The 22,984-nt window shown below is 36.1% G+C and overlaps 1 protein-coding gene across 1 annotated transcript in view; it reads right to left on the bottom strand.

Annotated features, from left to right (window-relative positions):
• LOC127861967 (inactive phospholipase C-like protein 2) overlaps positions 1 to 22,984 on the bottom strand; it is a 138,205-nt gene that overhangs the window by 107,163 nt on the left and 8,058 nt on the right. The window contains exon 2 of the mRNA XM_052400764.1: positions 3,103 to 3,252. Within this exon, the coding sequence (XP_052256724.1) occupies positions 3,103 to 3,252 (150 nt within the window). The remainder of the gene's footprint in view (positions 1 to 3,102; positions 3,253 to 22,984) is intronic.

Here is a 22,984-nt window from a genome sequence, read left to right as displayed (position 1 = left end):
TCCAAACGTTCCAATTCATTTAATAATTATGTAGAGAAGTGTGCGTGGTCCCCGATTTAGAGCGTGGAGTTTAGACGATATTCAAAACCGGTAATCAATATATATAATTTGTATTGATGAATGCTAACAATGTTTTATACATAACATAAATTTCCTATCACAATTTTGATATCTTGCATTGCCATTACTAATTTTGTAAATATAAAAGGATGAATAAAATACTAGTGTTGTGTTTTTAATTTCAACACACATTCCCATAACATTCTTCGAGCGAATTTTTTATTTCGCCGTGTAAAGAAAGAAATACGTTTGCGATCAAGGCAAATAACAACAAAGTCGTGCATATAATACTTATATTTTTTTTAACAATCAACACATATAAAATAAATACACTCATAGCCATGCTTTCTTTTCATTCGGCAGTATGGAAGAAAATAATGTGGGTTTGAAGTCAAGTACTGCTTTCTAAAATAAAAGAAATAAATGTTAAAACATTTAACAAAGAAAATACGAGTGATAACTAAAACGTTTCTTTCAATGAGGTGTTGAAGGACTTAATTGAAGGAGATATTTTTTTATTTGTCGGCATTTTATTTCATTTCAGACTCCATGCAGTTTTCAGATCATAATCTCTGTGCTTTATTACTCGAACTCGTTAGTTTCTGATCACGTGTGCTACTGAAAATATCCATCGGAATTGCGTTTTATGGCCCCAAACAAGCACAAAGTGTGTAGAACCCGTGTTTCTTATCCCTAAATGTTAGATGAGCACTTGCGCTATTCATTATTATGATGGTCATTACAAAAGGCATATTGAAGACCGCCGACTGCGTCTTTGTTTTATTGCCCAATCAAGCACCGATAATCCAATTTCCTGTGTATTACAAAACACAAACAGGACTAGCTTTAAACATTTACGATATAATGGAATCAAACAAAAATAAGAATGAAATCGATTTACACCCCAGTCATATTATGTCCCAATGGAACGTGTTTATTTTCGCGGCAATTCATTTTTAACGAGTTATTAATACGTTTTCGGAAAATGTCTCAAATTTAATACGGTTCGAGAATGGCAGTTATTTTAGAACATTACGAAAAGCCTGATGCGCGCACATCCCGAAACGTGATTTACGCATGTTCAAATGGTAAACCCTCGTCTTGATTGGACGTCAATTGCATCATAACTTTTAATAGCAACATTACTGGATGTAAGAAATGCGAAGATATCAGGTAATCGATAGAGGCGTAGAAACGCGTATTTGACAGGGAATCGATAGGGTCGTAAAAACGCATACCTGTCAAGGAAAGGGTTATACTTAATAAGATTGTCCACCAAGTGACTCGGCATCATCATAAAATTTCTCAGCATCATGCCGAGGCGTGTCGCAGAGGTGAGATGCGGAGTGCCTCGGCGGACAGACGCGGCTACTAGGCAACCAGATGGTCGATTCTGAGTCGACTCCGCGAACATAAGATGGGGTCAAACTCCGCGGATCACCGAATATGTTTGTTTTGCGTGAGCTGTACTGTAATATAGGGACAAAACAACTCCTACCTTCAATGCTTTCATTGTTTAAGTGAATGAACTTCTCCAGGAAGCACATGTATTGGTTTTTAAATTTACTTTACATTCGACATACCCTCCTATCATAATTTGAAATTACAACACGTTTTGCTAGCCAGTGATCCAGAGAAGCACCATTAGTTATAGTCTGTAATCGTTATTTTTTACCAATCTTAATTTTTAAACACAAACAAGAGATGTGTTTGTCAGAAATACAATGCCCCCTATTGCGCCACTTTGAAGCCATATATTTGACCTTTTACCTTTAAGGATGACCTTGACCTTTCAAAATGTGCAGCTCCATGAGATACACATGCATGCCAAATATCAAGTTGCTATCTTCAAAAATGCAAAAGGTTTTGCAAAATTTCTAAATTTCATATATGACCTTGTATTGAGACCTTGGTCTAAATTTTACTTTTGACATCGAATTTTAACAATGACATTGGACCAAAAGACCTTGTTCTTGGACTCCACTCTCAGCCTTATCAAGCAAAACACTTTTGCCTACAGTTATTAAACAAGATGTCTTTGTGAAACACAATGTTCCCCTATATGATGTTTGACCTTGTAGGATGACCTTGACCTTGTGAAGGATGACCTTGACCTTTCACCACTCAAAATGTGCAGCTCCATGAGATACACATGCATGCCAAATATCAAGTTGCTATCTTCAATATTGCAAAAGTATTCATAAAATAAGCGATTTGGGCCTCATATATTTGACCTCTGACCTTGAAGGATGACATTGACCTTGACCTTTCACCACTCAAAATGTGCAGCTCCATGAGATGCACATGCATGCCAAATATCAAGTTGCTATCTTCAATATTGAAAAAGTATTTATAAAATAAGCGATTTGGGCCACATATATTTGACCTCTGACCTTGAAGGATGACCTTGACCTTGACCTTTCACCACTCAAAATGTGCAGCTCCATGAGATACACATGCATGCCAAATATGAAGTTGCTATCTTCAATATTGCAAAAGTATTCATAAAATGAGCGATTTTGGCCACATATATTTGACCTCTGACCTTGAAGGATGACCTTGACCTTGACCTTTCACCACTCAAAATGTGCAGCTTCATGAGATACACATGCATGTCAAATATGAAGTTGCTATCTTCAATATAGCAAAAGTTATTGCAAAATGTTAAAGTTGGCGCAAACAGACCAACAGACAGACCAACAGACAGATCAACAGACCAACAGACAGGGCAAAAACAATATGTCCCCCACTACTATAGTGGGGGACATAAAAAATCTAACCATGCTGGACAAAGTGCTACACACAAACATTCAAGCTGAAATCTACAAAGCCATTGCAGAGATAATGTTAAAGTAAATTTGTGACAACAATTACAGACAGTGACTGACAAAAATAGAAATGACCCTGTTGGTCATGTTTTATAACACTTCAAAATAATTTACAAAATGTTAAGGGGCCACCCATGCAACAGCCAGCTTCAACATATTGAGAACTTTAAGGGCTCAGGTTAGCTAACATAAACAATTCTTTTCAGAAACTTACTTCGTGCCTTGTGCGGTTTCTTTGATGTGGGCTGCCATCGGACTTCTGTCATGTCAGAGTTGAGGGAGAAGATGCGATGGTACTGTCGACTGTTGGAGCGGACCTTCACTAGCTCACTGCCCTGCTGCATGTAGGACAGACAGTCCTGGGCTGTAAGACAACATGAGTAAGCATGTAGAACAGACAGTCCTGGGCTGTAAGACAACATAAGTACGCATGTAGGACAGACAGTCCTGGGCTGTAAGACAACATGAGTAAGCATGTAGAACAGACAGTCCTGGGCTGTAAGACAACATGAGTAAGCATGTAGGACAGACAGTCCTGGGCTGTAAGACAACATGAGTAAGCATGTAGAACAGACAGTCCTGGGCTGTAAGACAACATGGGTAAGCATGTAGGACAGACAGTCCTGGGCTGTAAGACAACATGAGTAAGTCTAAAGGCAAGCATTTTGAAATGAAGATAAGCCAAATTTATGATGTGATGTTCTATTGAGATTTGTGTGTCATGCATGTGTTGAATGAAGCACATTTACATGCAGTTGGTGTTGTTATTAATGTACTCCATGTGATATGTCACCAGTTTTTAAAAGCAAGCAAACGAATACTGGTGAGGAAATAAAAAGTTGGTCCAGTGTGAGCTCTATTGGCATGAATGAAAATAACTAAGTAAAACTTAATATCCATAAACATTAACAATTTTGATGTTGTTATCCATAATCCTGTATGGCATAGACATGATCATCATTCATTGTAACTAACACTGCAATTGTAGGCTACAATTATAAATGGCATTGGACTTCATTGTTATTGACATGGCTGTTGTAGGCCATAATTATAAATGACATGGGCATTATCATACTTAATTGTTACTGACTTGGCAAGTGTAGGCCATAATTATAAATGGCATTAAAATTATCACCCTTTATTGTTACTAAATAGCCATTGTCAGCCATAATGATAACTGGCATGGACATTATCATCCTTAATTGTTAATATCATGGTTTTTGTTAGCCTTAATCAGAAATGGTGTGGACATTATCTTTCTTAATCATCACTGACATAGACAATCTGACATTGTCAGCAATAAGCATAACTATCATCAGCATTGTTGCCATAAACAGAAGTATCAGGGACATTGTTAGCAATAAACATAGCAAGAATGGACATTGTCTGCCATAAACATGACTATCAGCGACATTGTTAGCTGTAAACATATATATCATGTACATTGTGATCCATAAACATAACTTCATGTATCATGGACATTGTCAGTCATTAACAGAACTTTAATTGAACAACTATGATTGGACATTTGTATTGACAAATAACTATCGATGGCATGCCCTTTGACGTGTTTGTAGTCCTTTAGAAAATCTAATAGAATTAAAAAAATTCTTTACTTGAAACGAGATTTAAAGGCTTCATTTCCAACCTAAAGATACTGATGAGCAGCAAACAGCATAAAACCTTAAAAGACTGCGAGTTACTTGCAGGCTGTTTTGGTTTAATGCTGGTTGCAAAAGCCCTTTTCACTTTGCTTCTGATAGTGAAAGGGTTAACAAACAAGAATAGTTGGAGAGATGGTGGTGCTGGTTGCAAAAGCCCTTTTCACTTTGCTTCTGATAGTGAAAGGGTTAACAAACAAGAATAGTTGGAGAGATGGCTGTACAAACAACAGTTTGTACCCGAAAACGGTATTTGGCCAGGCTGGGGATGAAACCCGCGATCATCAGGTTTGTTGTACAATGGTCTACCAACTGAGCAAGTCTACGACTATTGGAAGACACAGGGATGATAATTATCAGTAGCTTATTATGGGGTTAGATAGACGGATAAACAACAAGGGAATGACTGATGAAAAGATAAAACAACTATAAACAGACATGTGGCAAACCAACTATGGAAGTGAAAATGGATGGACAAGTAAGGTTTTGATTGATCGATATCTAGATCATAAAAATGACACACATACAAAATTAGCAAGGGCACTTTCCTGAAACACTTGGAACATAAACACGCATATTTATAACATACAGAGGCATGTTTTGCTAGCAGGGCATACACATGTTGGTTTAAATGCCACTTGTGACTTTTTGTGTTATGAGATGTTATTAGTGTTATTGACACAACAACTATCTGAAATAAGCATGAACCTAACAACATTCCCAGTCTGTGCTATAACACATTTGATAAGCTTATACAAAACAAAACTACTAAATGTCTCTAAAGTATGGTAACTGAAGATGTTCTGTGCTTTCCCAGTCACACAAGAAAGTTATTTGCAGTCTTCCTAAGGTTCTTCAGTTTCTCTTCATGAGATGGAGACTATTTGACATTTGTTTGTTTGTTTGATTATTGGGAGTTTTTGTAGTTAACATTAACTGCACAAGGACACATTCAGATCTGTTCAGTTTTTGTTAACAATTCAATATCTCAAGTGCCTAGAGTTTACTAATTTAATGAAAAATGGATTAAATATTGAGAAAATATTAGCTTCTAGAAATGCTACATGTAAAATAGTTTTGTCAGTAGTATTGTTCATTAATGCGTCTATTTACAGTATTTTTTTAATTGGGATAAATGTATAAATGATAAAATGCAATACTCCGCCATCAGTGTTTTTTTTAATTCAAAATCGGGTCCGGTAATCGGCCCCATTTCCAATGGAAGGTTTAAAAAAAATAAAATTATTCAACTCCCATCCATATAAGTTCACCCTTAGTAAATATAGTACTGAAAACGCTTAAATTCTCAATTTTGAAGCATTTTTTTTAGCAAAAAAACAACAACACTTATTTCCCAATTTTAGTCAAAACGCCGCAATATTTTCCCAATCCAAAGAGACCCGGCCCCATTCCCAAAATGGTGGGAAAACGTGGCCATTCAAAAGGTAAATATCAAAGGCGCAGAATCAATTTAGTGTCCTTGTATAGAGTAAAGCTACATTGTTCTCAATGCCAGTTTTGAAAATATGCTTGTTTGAGGTTAATTTATATAATTTATTTAAACAGCATTTTTTTTCCTTCCTTATAATCTACCGGAAAACAGCACTTTCCCAATTGGGAAAAAACTACAAATTTACCAATTCTGTGAAAAACAACCAATTGAAGGTTTCCATAAATAAAAAGCAACATTTAGTAGTTTCCCTTAATGCAGCTCTACGGCTGGAGCCCAAGTAAATATAATATTGATAACTTGATAACACTTTGTTATCAATTTTAAAGTATTTTTAAGCAAAATTGAAATACTGTGAAACCATTTATTTTCGCCAGCACGAAATTTCGTCATTTTTAAGAAAATGACGTTTTGGTCAGCACTTAAATTCACCGATTCCCGACTTTGAAAAAAAATGCTTCAGTCAATATCCCATTTGTTTATCAAACATGTCTGAAATATATTGCGGTTGCGATAAATCGTAGTGGGGAAAGAGGGAGGACACTTGAGAGTCACTTGCAGGAGGTGGGGCCGGTTTGGAACATGCCAATATACAAGTCTTTTGTTATCAGGTGACCAGTAATGGGCCCCCATTAGTGTAACATAATTATGATTAGCGGATTGTGGGACCGAATAACCGTTAACGAGTGTTTGAAATAGTGAAGCCAATTTCCAATTTTTCTTATTCATTTACTATCATTGCCAAACTGATAATAACCTTACCTTTATAGGCACAAATAAGAGAAGGTGCGAATATTATTGGTTATAATTAGTGTTAGCAAACTATTTGGTCAGTTTTCAATAAAGTTTCAAGAGTACAGTACAGCCAAAGCGGCACAAACAAAATCCACGGCTACGCCACGGCCAGATTATTAGTCCGCGGCGCAGAATCGTGTGTTCACGCAGCGTATCGCCGTGGCACTCGGCATCGATCCGCGCAACGACGCCGAGTCTGTATTCACCTCGCCTACTTTCGCGGAGTAAATCCGCCGCATACGTACGCGGCGGATCGAGTGAAAAGATATTCACCTACATGTACATACATGTATGTGTAGCGTAGAATTAATTACGCGCAACTGTTTATGTTTCGTTTGATTATCATTATTAAATTTGTAATCCGAAACACACTTCCGAATTTAAATGCTAACGCGTCCTTTGGCAAATTCTAGCGTCAAATAAACAGTGCTAAAATATCCTTTGTTTCATAAAAAGCGCGCGGAAATTATGCAGACATGTAGAACGTCGTTTGGAAAGTTTGGGTGTATTTTGTGTTGTATAAATACATGAACATCACGTCAGGCGTAAATCGCGTGTTCAGTGGGGAAAAAAACGCCCCGATTAGACGTTATTTCATCATCTCTATAAATAGTAACAAATGCCAAAATGTATTTGATACTTAAGGAAATATCGAGAATGTTTGTGTATCGTAAATATTTACCAGCATTTGCTTTAAAACTGGAATATACGGGATTATCGGGTAATTAGTAGTGATATTAACTGTATAATATGAACAAAATAAAACGTGTTTATATACGCATATTCAAACAATAGTTATAATAAGCTGATAATTAACAAAACAACAAATACGTCGTCACCGTCTTGATTATTGATGTGGCTTCAAACTGCTAATTTTCTCAGCTAAAATATAATAGCAGAATCAACATGCAATTAATTTATAAATCCACCATATGCTGGAGCATTGACCACTTGTAACATAATTACGTGACCTTGTTATTGTGTGAAATACATACACTATGGGCGGGAAACAAACTTAATTGGCCAGACACATTAACTATGCTTACATGTATATGATAATACAATCCACGCACTATAAATTTATTGTGATTTTAATTATTATTATAATTGTTCTTTAAAAATTTGTTAACTACATGTAACTAATAATTTTTAAAAGATTTTTTATTTCATGATGCGCATCGACTCGGCATCATGCCGCGGATCGCGGCATGCCTCGGCGGACAGATGCGAAGTTTTGCGGTGAAATGCGACTTGCCGCCGCATACTGATGCGGCTTCAACGACTGACACGGCATCGACTCGTTTCGCCTTGCCGCCGCGGATCGCGAAATACGTTTGTTCCGCATTGGCTGTACTGTAAATATTTGAGCACTTAAAGTACAGTAATTTGTCTGACATGTCACTTTTAATAATGTCAATGAATTTATGAAATTTAAATTAATACACTAACTCCAATAAAACGCCGATGACGGGGTCCAAGTCTCGATAAATGTGTTAAAAAATTGAATGCAATAGGATACAAATGTTTTATTGCATCATACTCAAATCATTCGAAAAACGTGCTTCCCGGGGATTTTCTGAAAATCGCACGAAAATTAAAGCGAATTTCTGTTAACAATTACCCTATGTTTGGATGGAACTAATCGTCATTATTGCTTATTTCTCTTTAACTGTTACGTTTTCAAGTGCTACAAATAACAATGATTTGGAACATGTATCGTAAAATTTGTCAAAGTTGTCAATGATAAAAAAGATCGATAGCCGATAAATGAAACACAAGCTATTTCCACATCTGTATTGTAGTTAAACGCTAACAACCAAACACAAATCAATATGTTCTGTATTAATTTGTAATCAATGCGGGGAATGTATATAAGTCAGGTGTTGATCACACATCATCATCTTTTAACTCGTTTATTGTCTTTGATCCGGATCCGCTGCGTGGAGGCTGTATAATCTGCAACAACAGTATTACAAACACAATGCAAACAGTGGGTAATAAAGTTGTTAACAATTATCGCTAATCATTACTACTCTACTTAAACGAAGTTAACACAGACGATACAGCTGTACTGCACTCGCGTTTTACAGCAATGTCACGTGTCAGTTAAGTACACTGTGTAATCTACACCCCTTTGTGTCAAAACCGGATTATCTTGATTACGAAACAGTCGGAGTATGTATGCGTGGATTACGTTGCATTTTAATGCCTCATGCCTTCGGTAATTCAGCCTTAATTTTTTTCAAATATGGGACATGATTGTTCGTTAGGATCTTGAATTCGTCAATCGGTCGACTGACGTAATACACGAAAAGTAATGCCTGACGATTAATAATGGTTTCACAGTACTTCATGACCGGAATTTCCCCAATTTCAGGGTTTTTTTCAGCAAGTTTTTCCTAATTGGTCTGGTTCAAGTACTTTTCCCACTTGGACAGAAAAAATGCTGTTATATTAGCAGGATGATCTTATAATGAAGGTGATTCAATAAATTGTGAATCTTCATTACATACCACATTGTTTAAAAGATGGGAATTTCATTAATTTATTGTTGACCAATCATTCAAACAATTACTGTAAAACAATTAAATTTCGTGTGGTATGAATGTTCGTGGATTTTGTTGGTCCGCTGAATCACGAATGCAAGTACCAACGATTAGTTATACATTTTTAACCCTTTCCCTGATAGACTTCTTATCTGATCTGCCACTCCAGGTCAATACCAGTCCTGCTGTTCTGATTACAGCGACTCCATATACAGCTGATAAGCCTGACTACACCATCTTAATAGGATTATTGGGAAAATAATGGAACAATTCTCAACTGTTACACCTGTCTTGTTTAGGCTTAATTTTCACTTAGTTCCTTGCATTTCACATCATTTGTGTCATTTAAATATTGTAAAGAAATAAATTCTCCTTCCAACCATATAAATGTTAAGTCTGTATTCTAATAAATAATACGAGGATATAACAAGTAATACAAGCGTATGGGAATGAAACAGGAAATGCAGTGAGAACCCCACCTATAAATATTGAATTGTATACTGAAACATTAGGCGATTAATCTTTTGATTTGTCAGCATTTTGTTTTATTTCAGACTCCATGCAGTTTAACGATCATAATCTCTATGCTTTATTACCCAAACTCGTTAGTTGCTGGACATATGTGCTACTGGAAATAGCCACCCGGATTGCATTTTATGGCCCAAACAAGCACACAGTGTCTAGGACCCGTATTTTGTATCCCTAAATGTTAGATAAGCACGTGCACTAATAATTATTATGTTGGTCAGTACAAAAGGCTTACTGGAAACCGCCGACTGCGTCTTTGTTTTATTGCTCAATCAAGCACCAAAAATCCAATATCCTGTGTATTACCAAACACAAACTTCAGATAAGCACGTGTCGTCTGTCAAAACAAGTATTGTACATGTCCGTTAACATCGAAGTAATTCTCCTATATGATGTCGGAAAGGGGACTTGCTTTAAACATTTACAATTACAATTTTTTTTTCCATAAGATTTGCTAAAAACTAATGAGAACCATTACAAGCAAACACAGACAACACGAAATATAAATAATTATGACAAATTAAATGGAAAAAAAATCGTTTTTACTTTCTCCCAATTTCCAGAAAATGACTTATACATGTTGCATGAAATCTAAATATAGATGACGTCGATGAAAAAGAATATGAACTGTACACGGCACTTTGTGTGCAATCAGATACAGTACAATAATTGTTGCAATATTTAACGAACTGAAAGATGAAAAGCGTTTTTGACTTTTATTTTATCAGGGAAATGTCAAAATCATTTGCAAGATACCCCGATACTTAAAAGGAAATTCAATACAAAGCTTTTACGTTGTTGTCAGCGCTACGCAGTTTTTGTGTATAAATAAATACACCAACGCCTATTTTCGCGCGCTTTTTTTCCAAACAAAGACTTGAAACGAAAATATCATGGGCATATACATGTATTTATTTCTGGCTACAATTTGTAACAGAACATTAACTGTACACGATGCGCGCACACCACATTAAGTTATTTACACGTGTTTGAATACCTTTGTCCCGATTGGACACCTATTTCATCAAATCTTTAAATAGAAACATATGCCGAAATTCATTTGATACTTTAGAAAAATGTCCGATGTTTGTGTTTATGAGTTATCTTGAGCACTTTTGTCAATATCAATCAGAATTTGCATTTAAAAATGGACATTGGGAATATACGGGATAATCGGGTAATGGATTGAGATGGAAAAATTTGCATGTATGCGGTAAACGATAGAGACGGTAATAAACGCATGTATCGGGTAATCGACAGACTCGGGAATATACACATCTATCAGGTAAAGAGTTAATCCGAAATCGGTCATTTCCGAATGTCATGTCGGGCAATCATGCTATAGTAGAAGGACGTGTCTGAACTGTTCCCGTTTTCAACCATTTTGAAAGAGACATTGCTTGATTGAGCTATGCTAGTTAATACAACATGTTGTTTTCTTGATAAGTGTTTGGGTAATTATACTTTTTAAATCAAGCACGGTATTTAAACTGTACATCAACGATTCTTCTCTTTTACGTGAAATGTCAAATTAACAGTTTGCAGATTTATCACATATGTCAATTAGTGCCAATTAAAGTTAAAAGAGACATAATGGTCTTCACACGTGTATTTTGGGGACATTGTTACTCAATTGTTACTACTAGGGGAAGATTGCGCTGAGAATTGCAAATATTGTCAAAACAACATTGATGGCAATGAGCGAGCGGGGACAAGTGCACCGCTTTATCGCTCTGATCGACAATTATCGGCAACACTTTCATGCTTCAGTGCACATAAACCTCAAGTCTTGCTGTCAACACAGATTAGCAGATTATGCTTCGTAATTACTCTTGTTGTTTTAATAAAAGTTAAATTATTATGATGCTCAGTCTTCCCCACAAATTTGAAATCCACAAAATTACGTGTCAACAAATTAGTTGTTTTTTATTAAACCACGAAATTTCATACCGACGAATTTCTATACGTTTACAGTATTCAACCTGATTGGTTCAAGTCAAGGCAAAGAATAAATCCATGATTCATTTTCTGTTAAAGATGAGGACCTAAAGACCCTAGGTTGCTCACCCGAGACAGAAAGGGAAAAACTTTGATGTGCAGATTATGTAACATTTTTGTACTAACAGTTTGTTTTTATCTACTTTTTTACTCTGTATGACACAGATTTGATATGATCTGAGACAAATTTAAGAGTTCACTAGTATACCAATAAAAAAGTAGCAAATTAGAAACAAGAGCACCGCATAACGCATGCCACGTTCGGCTGCGAAAGTTTGTCAGAATTTATTGTTATTTTCCTTTTTTTTAGAGGTCACAGTGACCTTGACCTTTGACCTAGTGACCCAAAATGGGTGTGGCGTGTAGAACTCATCAAGGTGCATCTACATATGAAGTTTCAAAGTTGTAGGTGGAAGCACTGTGATGTTAGAGGCAAAGTTAAAGTTTTATATTATAGGTAACAGTGACTTTGACCTTTGACCTAGTGACCCAAAAATGGGTGTGGCGTGTAGAACTCATCAAGGTGCATGTACATATGAAGTTTCAAAGTTGTAGGAGGAAGCACTGTGATGTAAGAGGCAAAATTAAAGTTTTATATTAGAGGTCACAGTGACCTTGACCTTTGACCTAGTGACCCAAAAATGGGAGTGGCATGTAGAACTCATCAAGGTGCATGTACATATGAAGTTTCAAAGTTGTAGGTGGAAGCACTGTGATGTTAGAGGCAAATTTTAAGTTTTATATTAGAGGTCACAGTGACCTTGACCTTTGACCTAGTGACCCAAAAATGGGTGTGGCATGTAGAACTCATCAAGGTGCAAGTACATATAAAGTTTCAAAGTTGTAGGTGGAAGCACTATGATGTTAGAGGCAAAGTTAAAGTTTTATATTAGAGGACACAGTGACCTTGACCTTTGACCTAGTGACCCAAAAATGGGTGTGGCGTGTAGAACTTATCAAGGTGCATTTACATATGAAGTTTCAAAGTTGTAGGTGGAAGCACTTTAATTTTAGAGCCAATGTAAAGGTTTTAGCACGACGCCCGGACGGCGGACGACGAAGAGGCTACGACAGTACCTCGGAGTTTTCTCCAAAACAGCCGAGCTAAAAACTTAGAACTATATCACAATACAAAGTTGCAAACCAAATATTTAAGCCCTGATCATTGTGGTTTCAGAGAAGATTCATAAGGTCTTCATTTGCTGTGGAATGTATTGACTTTAATAACTTTGAAAGAAGGTCTACCAAGGAAGTTTTCTTAAAATGTGCCCAGTGTTTCAGGAAGAGAAGTCGTAAGAATAAACAAGATGTGTTTGTGAAACACAATGTCCCCCTATATGATGTTTGACCTTGAAGGATGACCTTGACCTTGTGAAGGATAACCTTGACCTTGACCTTTCACCACTCAAAATGTGCAGTTCCATGAGATACACATGCATGCCAAATATCAAGTTGCTATCTTCAATATTGCAAGAGTATTCATAAAATAAGTGATTTGGGCCACATATATTTGACCTCTGACCTTGAAGGATGACCTTGACCTTGACCTTTCACCACTCAAAATGTGCAACTCCATGAGATGCACATGCATGCCAAATATCAAGTTGCTATCTTCAATATTGCAAAAGTATTTATAAAATAAGCGATTTGGGCCACATATATTTGACCTCTGACCTTGAAGGATGACCTTGACCTTGACCTTTCACCACTTAAAATGTGCAGTTCCATGAGATACACATGCATGCCAAATATCAAGTTGCTATCTTAAATATTGCAAAAGTATTAATAAAATGAGCGATTTTGGCCACATATATTTGACCTCTGACCTTGAAGGACGACCTTGACCTTGACCTTTCACCACTCAAAATGTGCAGCTTCATGAGATACACATGCATGCTAAATATGAAGTTGCTATCTTCAATATAACAAAAGTTATTGCAAAATGTTAAAGTTGGCGCAAACAGACCAACAGACCAACAGACAGACCAACAGACCAACAGACAGACAGGGCAAAAACAATATGTCCCCCACTACTATAGTGGGGGACATAAAAAAAATAACAGACAAACATGTACATACAAACAGAATGACAGACGAGGTTAATTATAGTATCCTAAAAATTAAACAGACTCACCCATGCTCATACTGACAGACAGTGGACAACACAAACTCCTAAAAGTTCACCATGAGCATTTTGTGCCCAGGTGAGCTTAAAATGCATAAAAATACTCACATCTTAAGAACTTTAATTATTGAAATGAATGCAACTTTTGAAGAACTTGGTTTATTAAACATGGTACAGTCAAACTTGATGATGGAACAATCCTGGTAAAATAAAGACATCACTACAGTTCACACTTATGATTATATCAATATATCACATCTTCATGAATGGACTTATTTTTAGCTGCCAGCTGCTGCCTGACTGGTCTAAACTCAGAATATGGGACAGATTGTGTCATTATTTCTACATTTTCTCAGAATGCAGTCTAGATGAGAGGCATTCATAAACACCCAGCTGTGGAAGTGTGGCAAAAGTGCAGAGAGTCAAGGAACACTGTGCATTGACAATAATAAAGTGTGGACTGACAAGTGTGCTCTAATAAGTACTAAAAAGTAAACATACAGAGTACTTTAAAGAAATATTACAAAGTAAACTGACAAGAGTGCCCCAATAAATACTTTAAAGTAAACTGAATACTACTGAAATGAATAGTAACAAGAGCTTGGAGACAGTCCCCCCCCCCCAACAGGGCCTTGACACAGGACTTGTTTGCAACAAAACTGACGATTAGTGTTTATCTTATCATATTTGAGAGACTTAGCCATTTAACCCGTAACCACTTAGATAGGTATTTTGACGCATTTGTTGTCCTTTAGAAAGTTACATTTAATTAAATATCTTTCTTACTAGATTAAAGTTTTAAAGGCTTCATTTCCAACCCTACTAATCATTGATGAGCAGCAAACAGCATAAAACCTGAACAGACTGTGAGTTACTCGCAGGCTGTTCTGGTTTTATGCTGGTTGCAAATGCCATCTTTACTTTGCTTCTGATGGGGAAAGGGTTAAATAAGTAGTTAATGCAGAATCATGCACTTCTGTTAAATAATCGTTATAGTAAATGAGTTGAGAATATTATGGTATTATAACAAGTGATGCCACTCTGATCAAATACACGTTCAATCGATAAATCTCGTTGTTGGATGAGAAAATCAGCCATTTTCAAACTTATTCTGAAAGTGACCTCGACTTTTGATCTTTGGACTCTAATGGCAAAGGGGTTATCAACTGTCCAAGGCCAATGTACATGGGAAGTATCAAGCCAATCCATGAATCAGATGACAAGTTATTAATCTGAAATAATTCCACACTTAATGCTGCAGTGACTTTGACCTTTTTAAGTTTTACCTAGTGACCTCAATTTCAATAGGGGCCATCTACTGTCTAATGCCAATGCACATGGGCAGTATCAAGCCAATCAGTCCACTTTTTTCCCCAAGTTATTGATTGGAAACAATTTTCACCATAGTGAGAGTGACCTCGACCTGTGACCTAGTGACCCCAATTTTAATAGGGGTCATCTTCTGGCAAAGGCCAATGCACATGGGAAGTATCAGGCCAATTGGTAAATCCTTTCACAAGTTATTGATTGGAATCGAACTGGTCTAACGACAGACCAACTGACTGACCAACAGACCCACATCCATCAACCAGCAAAACAATATACCCCTCTTCTTCGAGGGGGGTGGGATAAAAACTAAACTGACAAGAGTGCTAAAATAAATACTACAAAGTAAACTGACAGACCCCGTGACCTAGTTTTTGACCCGGCATGACCCATATTCAAACTTGACCTATACATCATCAAGATACAACTTGTGACCAAGTTTGGTGAAGATCGGATGAAATATCGGGACAGACCGACAGACCGACCGACAGACCGACAAAGTGACTCCAATATAGCCCCCATTACCAATTGTAATGGGGGTATAAATACTAAACTAACAAGAGTTCTTAAATAAATATACTAACAAGAGCTGTGTTTGTGAAACACAATGCCCCCTATTGCGCCTTTTGAAGCCATATATTTTACCTTTGACCTTGAAGGATGACCTTGACCATTCACCACTCAAAATGTGCAGCTCCATGAGATGCGCATGCATGCCAAATATCTTCAATATTGCAAAAGTTATGACCAAGGTTAAAGTTTTGGGACAGAATGACAGACAGAATGACAGACAGGCCAAAAACAATATACCCCTGATCATTCGATCCGGGGCATAAAAAGTAAACTGACAAAGAGCTCAAATAAATACTACAAAGTAAACTGGCAGAGTACTGATATAAATACTGCAAAGTAAACTGACAGAGTGCTCAAACAAAAACTAAAAAGTAAACTGACACAGTTCTCAAGTTAATACTAACAAGCAAATTCGTTGAATTGATATCCCCCGCAAAATAAAGTTTTTTTATGTATGGGTGCAAATCCCTTATTATATGGTTTAATCCTGAAAAATATTTAAGTGTTGGGTTATTGTTTTGATGCATTGCAACTCCAAATTGATATCTATACACCCATGCAGTTTTATATTGAAATCTTGTAACTTATCTGAGATATAGCCTTACAAAGTTACACAATACAAAAGCAACCAAAGGGCAATAACTCTAAGTTAAGACAGTGTATAGTTATGGTTCTTGTGCATGGCACTTCTCATCACTGATATTAATACACCATACAAATTCATGCTGAAGTCTTGTTGTTTATCTGAGATATAGCCCGGAAAGTTACATCATAAAACAATGGGCAATAACTCTTATTTAAGAAAGTGTAGGGTTATGGCTCATGTGCATGGCACTTCTCATTGATATATATATTAATACACCCATGAAGTTTCATCTGCGATTTGTTTCCTTCTTTATAAAGTACTGGAAAACGGCTTTTTCCCAATAAGAAAAAAAACACCAATTCAGGGGTGTAAATTGCCTAAAATTTGAAATCCAGAAAATTGAGCCGGGAGTCTGAGCTCTTGATTATTGTTCTTTTCTGTAGTCTTTCGAATTGCAATTTCGGTGGGTACAATGTGAAATATTATCCATACACAAGACCACCTGTAAAATTCCATGCGTATTCGTCATTCTATAAAAAATGTAATAAAAAAACAACGAAAATAAATTAAATTCGAAGAACTTTACTGTACCCGAAAATGACTGTCCGAAAACATTTCAAGATATGTCTTTCACATATGAAATGAAATTTGCATTTCGTTTGACTGAAGAAAATGAAAACCAGTAACCTAGCAAATATGCCATCAATATAAAATTGTGTTAATATATTGTTATATAATATACTATTGCAGTGCTTTACTTTGTAAATTGATCATTTTAAATTTCAAGATGGCGGACATTTGCAACATTTCGCAGAAATGTAAGATTTTGGAAAGTAACAAAAATGTTTGTCAGGTACCGTTCATGTCTGTGCCAGCTGCTTACCAATCAGAAATCAATCAATAAAAGACTGGACAAAATTGTTCACTGCGCAAATTTCGGGAATGCCGAGGAAGATATAACAATATTCGTTCTAAAATGATTGCGCACTCAAACAATTTTTTCCCTACGCCCTCCCCCCTTAAAAATTGTTTGAAAATACTATATTTACTTAGGTTCAAACCATAGAACTGCATAGAGAAACTAAATAAATGTTGCATTCTATTTATTAAACAAGAGCTGTGTTTGTGAAACACAATGCCCCCTATTGACCTCGTCACCTTTAACCATTAAAAATTTGCAGCTTCATGAGATATACATGCATGCCAAATATCAAGTTGCTATCTCCAATATTGCAAATGTTATGACCAAGGTTAAAGTTTTGGGACAGAATGACAGACAGGCCAAAAACAATATAATTTCCAAAATTTCATTATTATATTAATATTATTATATAATAATGTATGATAGTAGTCATTATGTTACAAGTATTATAAATTAGTTTCTATTCATGATGTGCATGACAGGCTATAGTTTCCAACAAATTGGCACATAAAATAACTGAAACCCAGCATCAGGCGTAACATATAAGGAGCCATGTGTTTGCTTAGGGCTATTTGTGGAGATTATTATTATGTGCCACTAAATTGATTAACTATATTCTGAAGTCACATTCATTTCAGATATTACTTGTGATAGAGCAGCTTATGGGTAAGAAGTTTCATTCAATAGCATAAGAGACAATTTATTGACTTGGGACTTGGACAAAAAAGAGAAACACCGAATAGTAATTGAATATTATCTGTTCTCACTCAGACAGACTGGTAAAAGCTCTTAAACAATGTGAACAAATGCATTATTAAACATCACATAAGCTTCCTTTTTACTTGTGAAGTGTGCAGAATAAGTTAACAGCAAACCCAAACCTACGCCTCTTAAAACAAGCAGGCCGTTTTGCTGGATTAGCAATCATTGCAATTCAATTCAAGTCTGTCTTATTTTGCTTTTTTCCATTTTTCTCCTGACAATAAGGCTACTATTCCATCTGTCCGTATCCGCATCCGCATATCCGCAAAAAAATAGAACAAGTTGAAATGCACTGCACTTATTCCATTCATCCGCATCCCCATTCGCATATCCACACGCGCAATGGGCGTCCGCAAAAGAACACTCAAGTGAGCATTCTAATGCGGATGAGGACAAGATACGGACGGCATTTAGCACGATGCCGGGGCTGTCATCTCACAAATCAACTGAAAAACTAATTGAATTCGTGAAAAATTACCCGGAATTATACAACCAACGCAGTTCTGTATATCCGGACTGGTATTTACCATTTGTATATTTTTACAAACAGAATGATGATTTGTACCTTATATCTACTTAAATTCACGCTTGTCCTTCAAAATAATCATCTCAATTATAATTTTCAGTTTTATCAATATAATAAAAGAAAGACAGTTCGACGTATGCGGATAAATGGAATATAGCGTCCGTATTATGATTTTACGGATACGGACACGGATACGGATGCTGATACCGATGCGGATAAATGGAATACTAGCCTGAGAGTTCCCTTTTGAAGCCAAAGACCTGAAACTGAACTCTTTATGTACAAATATAAACGCAAATGTTGTTTCAGTCTAAGGATATTTCAGACAGGAGACTACAACATTCTATACCACTCCAAGCATACAGTAATTGTTGGCATCAAATAGGATTTGGATATATTCCTGACCATTGGAAGCTATTGATTATAAATCAAACATTCTTGAAAAAATAATATATTTTTCTAAAAGAGTTAAGGAACATTCTTTAATGTAAATGTTTGAAGACCTGAAGGCTATACTATTTCATATAATGCTTCACGAATATCTCGTATTACAAGATGAAAGATAGAGGCAAACATACGGATAGCTAGTAAGGAGGTATAATGTCATGACTGTCCCCTAACAGGAGTCTTGTATGTCTTACTTGACACACTGATGCTAAGGCTACTTAAGGTCCCGCGTTAGATGATATTCTGACCAGGACTAGTGGGTACCTGATTACAGAACATATGATGACATACAGTACAGCCAATGCGGAACAAACATAATCCTCGGCTACGCCACGGCCAGAATATTAGGACGCGGGGACCGCATCTTGTGGTCGCGAGGCATATTGCCGAGGCACGCGGCATCGATCCGCGCAACGACGCCGAGTCTATATTAACCTTGTGTACTTTCGCGGAGTAAATCCGCCGCGGACGTACGCGGCGGATCGTGTGAAAAGATATACACCTACATGTTCATTTGTGTAGTGTAGAAACCGAGATTTATGCTACTTTCATACTTATTATTTTCACGTTTTAATTAGCGATATGGCACGTAACACGCTTTAATAAATTTTTGTTGAATTAATTACGCACAATGCTATTGTTTCATTCGATTCTCAAATGAGCTTTATTAAATTTGAAATCCGAAACACGCTTGCGAATAAATTGTAATGCTAATACGACATTTACAAATTCTAGCGTCAAATAAACAGTGCTAAAATATCCTTTGTCTCCATAAAAAACCCGCGCGAAAATTATGCAGACATGTACAACGACGCATGGAAAGTGTGGGTGTATTTTGTGTAGTATAAAAACATGAACATCACGTCAGGCCTGTTCAGTGGAAAAAACCCGCCCCAATGGGACGTTATTTCATCACATCTTTAAATAGTAACAAATGCCAAAATGTTTTTGATACTTAAGAATAATTGCGAATGTGTGTGTGTCTTGAGCACTTTTATCGTAAATATTTACCGGAATTTGCTTTAAAACTGGAATATACTGGATTATCGGGTAATGATTAGCGATATCAACTGTATAATATAAACAAAATGAAACGACTTTATATGCGAATAGTCAAACAATAGTTATAATAAGCTGATAATTAACAGAACAACAATTAAGTGTTGATTATTGATGTGACTTCAAACTGCTAATTGTCTCAGCTAAAATATAATAGCAAAAACAATAAGCAATTATAAAGCCTTGACCACTCGTGGGTGCGAAAACAGCTGCCTGGTCTCATTAATGTCTCGATATTAAAGGGAAAATAATTGTACATAATTACGGGACCTTGTTTATGTGTGAAATACATACACAACGGGCGGGAAATAAACTTACTTGGGGGACACATTAAATATGCTTATATGCTAGTACATGTTGTCGTAAAAATAAAACCCAAAACAAATATGTTTGTTGATCGTTTAATATAAAGACAATAATCATACGGCGCAATAAACGCACACAAAGTAACTTAAAGTACTTTAGCCGATTCTAAAAATTACAATGGTAAATGATTATTGCAATTTTATTAATACACGCCCGTGATAATCGTGTTTTGTGAAAAAAATAAAATAATTTGCATTATTTTTAAATAATAATTATTTCTATCCGGATTACAGAAATTTCTTAAGAAACGGGAATGCAATCACTAAAAACAAAACAACAGCATGCTTTTTTATTAACAATTTTATCTTTTTGAATCCGCACACATTAAATTAATTATGATTTTAAATATTATTATATTTGTTCCTTAAATTGTTTGTGACTAACTAATCATTTTTAAAAGATTTTGATTTGAAGATGCGCATCGACTCGGCGTCATGTCGAGGATCGCGGCTTGCCTCGGCATGTCTCGGCGGACATATGCGAAGCTTCGCGGAGAAATGTGACTTGCCACCACATAATGAAGCAGCTTCAACACCCGACTTGGCATCGACTCGTTATGCCTCGCCGCCGCGGATCGCGAAATACGTTTGTTACGCGTTGGCTGTACTGTAATGTATTTTTTATGTATGATTCAAAAGCAGAATGGCAGGGTCAAGGGGTCTTCCATTTATATGCAACACAGTTTTAAAATATGTTGCCCCCTTCCAATTATGATTCTCTATCCTTCTAAAATATGTCTCACCCTTTTTGTCCCTTTTTTATCTGTTTCATTCTCTTTAACACAGTCACACCCAACTTGTTTTAATAAGCTATTGATGATTCTATAGATTAACACGCAGTATTACTGGATATTAACATCAAATCATTTTTCGTAAATGATATATCTCATAGAATATATGTCATACATGAAAGTATAGTCTGCCTACATGTATATCCATTGGTCCCTCTTTAGGTGATATTCTAAGAGACAATGTGATGGTCTTTTCTTACCATGTGACTAAACACAGGGTCCAATATTTTATTTTAGTACATATGTAAGTTAACTATACATAGAAATACATAGTCTAATAACCTAAGATGTGTACACCTTCAGTGTTATTTTAAGGCTAAAAATCCTAATGAAGGGGCTTAAAACTTATAAAACTATAAGAGCTATATTGCAATGCTGGTTTTATATGACTTCTTAACAGCAAACCTGGTGAAAAATCTCTTAATATTATTCCTTATTAATGAAAACAATATACAAAAAAAAATCTATTTAAATAATGTTTGAGTCATTAGATGCTTAGTTAATTTATCTAATAAGTTGTTCTGATGGCCTTTATGTTCATTCACTTCAATCACTTTTCCGCCAATATAGGAAAAATTCAATCAAATGCCTGCAGTACGTCAATAAGGATTAGAGATCAAGGATGTAATTATTCAATGTCATAAAATCAATTCCTGATAGCTAACATTGCTGAGGTTGAGTGGTATCTCACTTTGCATGCAATACAGTACAGGCACTGTGTTCTTAAACAAACACCACTCGCTGCAGTTTTTATCTCACTGTGTTCGCTTACCAATATGAACCCACGCGATGGGTGTTCAAATCAAATGTTGCGGGGGCCGTTTGCGATAAGGCCAACACAGCGAATCACCACAGACCCATAATATCTACCGCGGTGTTCATCGTGTTCGCTAAAAATAAAATAATTGAAAATAAACGTATTGTATTGATCCCATTCATTTAAAAGTGATAATAAATTATGTATTTCACATCGGCCATGCATATGACAGTGTTTACTGTCTTTTTAAATGCCGCGTATAAAAGAAAACCGCGTTCGCACCAAGCTGTAGGATACTGCACCTGGAGAAGTATTAATTGAGTGTTTGATTATTCAATTAACAGTTTGAGTCATGAAGAACTCATAACTTTTTGTAGTAATCGTATTATCCCGAGTCTCTGGATTCCCCGATACATACGTGTCAACTGTCTCAATCGTATACATGCAACTTTTCCCATCTGTATCTATTAATCGATAATCCCATATATGCCCGATTTATATTTTTTAAACCAAATTATGGGTGGGTAATATAGACGATAAGAGTCATAAACACAAACGTTTGAAATTTTCGAAAGTGTCAAATGATATTCTATTTAAAGATGTGATGAAATAAGCTCCCAATCAGGATCGTTGTATTGCAACATGCGTAAATCACCTGACACAGTTTGCGCGCGTCGTGTACAGCTATTTTAGGTTACAAATTCTACATGAAATTAATGAATTTCTTTGTCCAGATAAAAAGCGCGCGAAAATTGGCGTGGGTGTTTTTATTTGTAAATAAAAATTTAGTAGCGGGTACAACATTGAGATAATTTAATTTCCATTAAAAGTTTCGTTGAGAATTTCAATTTAATTACAGGGTATCTCGCAAATTATTTG

Source organism: Dreissena polymorpha, chromosome 1 (assembly GCF_020536995.1).
Source record: "Dreissena polymorpha isolate Duluth1 chromosome 1, UMN_Dpol_1.0, whole genome shotgun sequence".
Taxonomy (NCBI): Eukaryota; Metazoa; Mollusca; class Bivalvia; order Myida; family Dreissenidae; genus Dreissena; species Dreissena polymorpha.
Note: the sequence above shows the minus strand (reverse complement) of the source record. Positions and strands in the feature narration are given on the sequence as shown.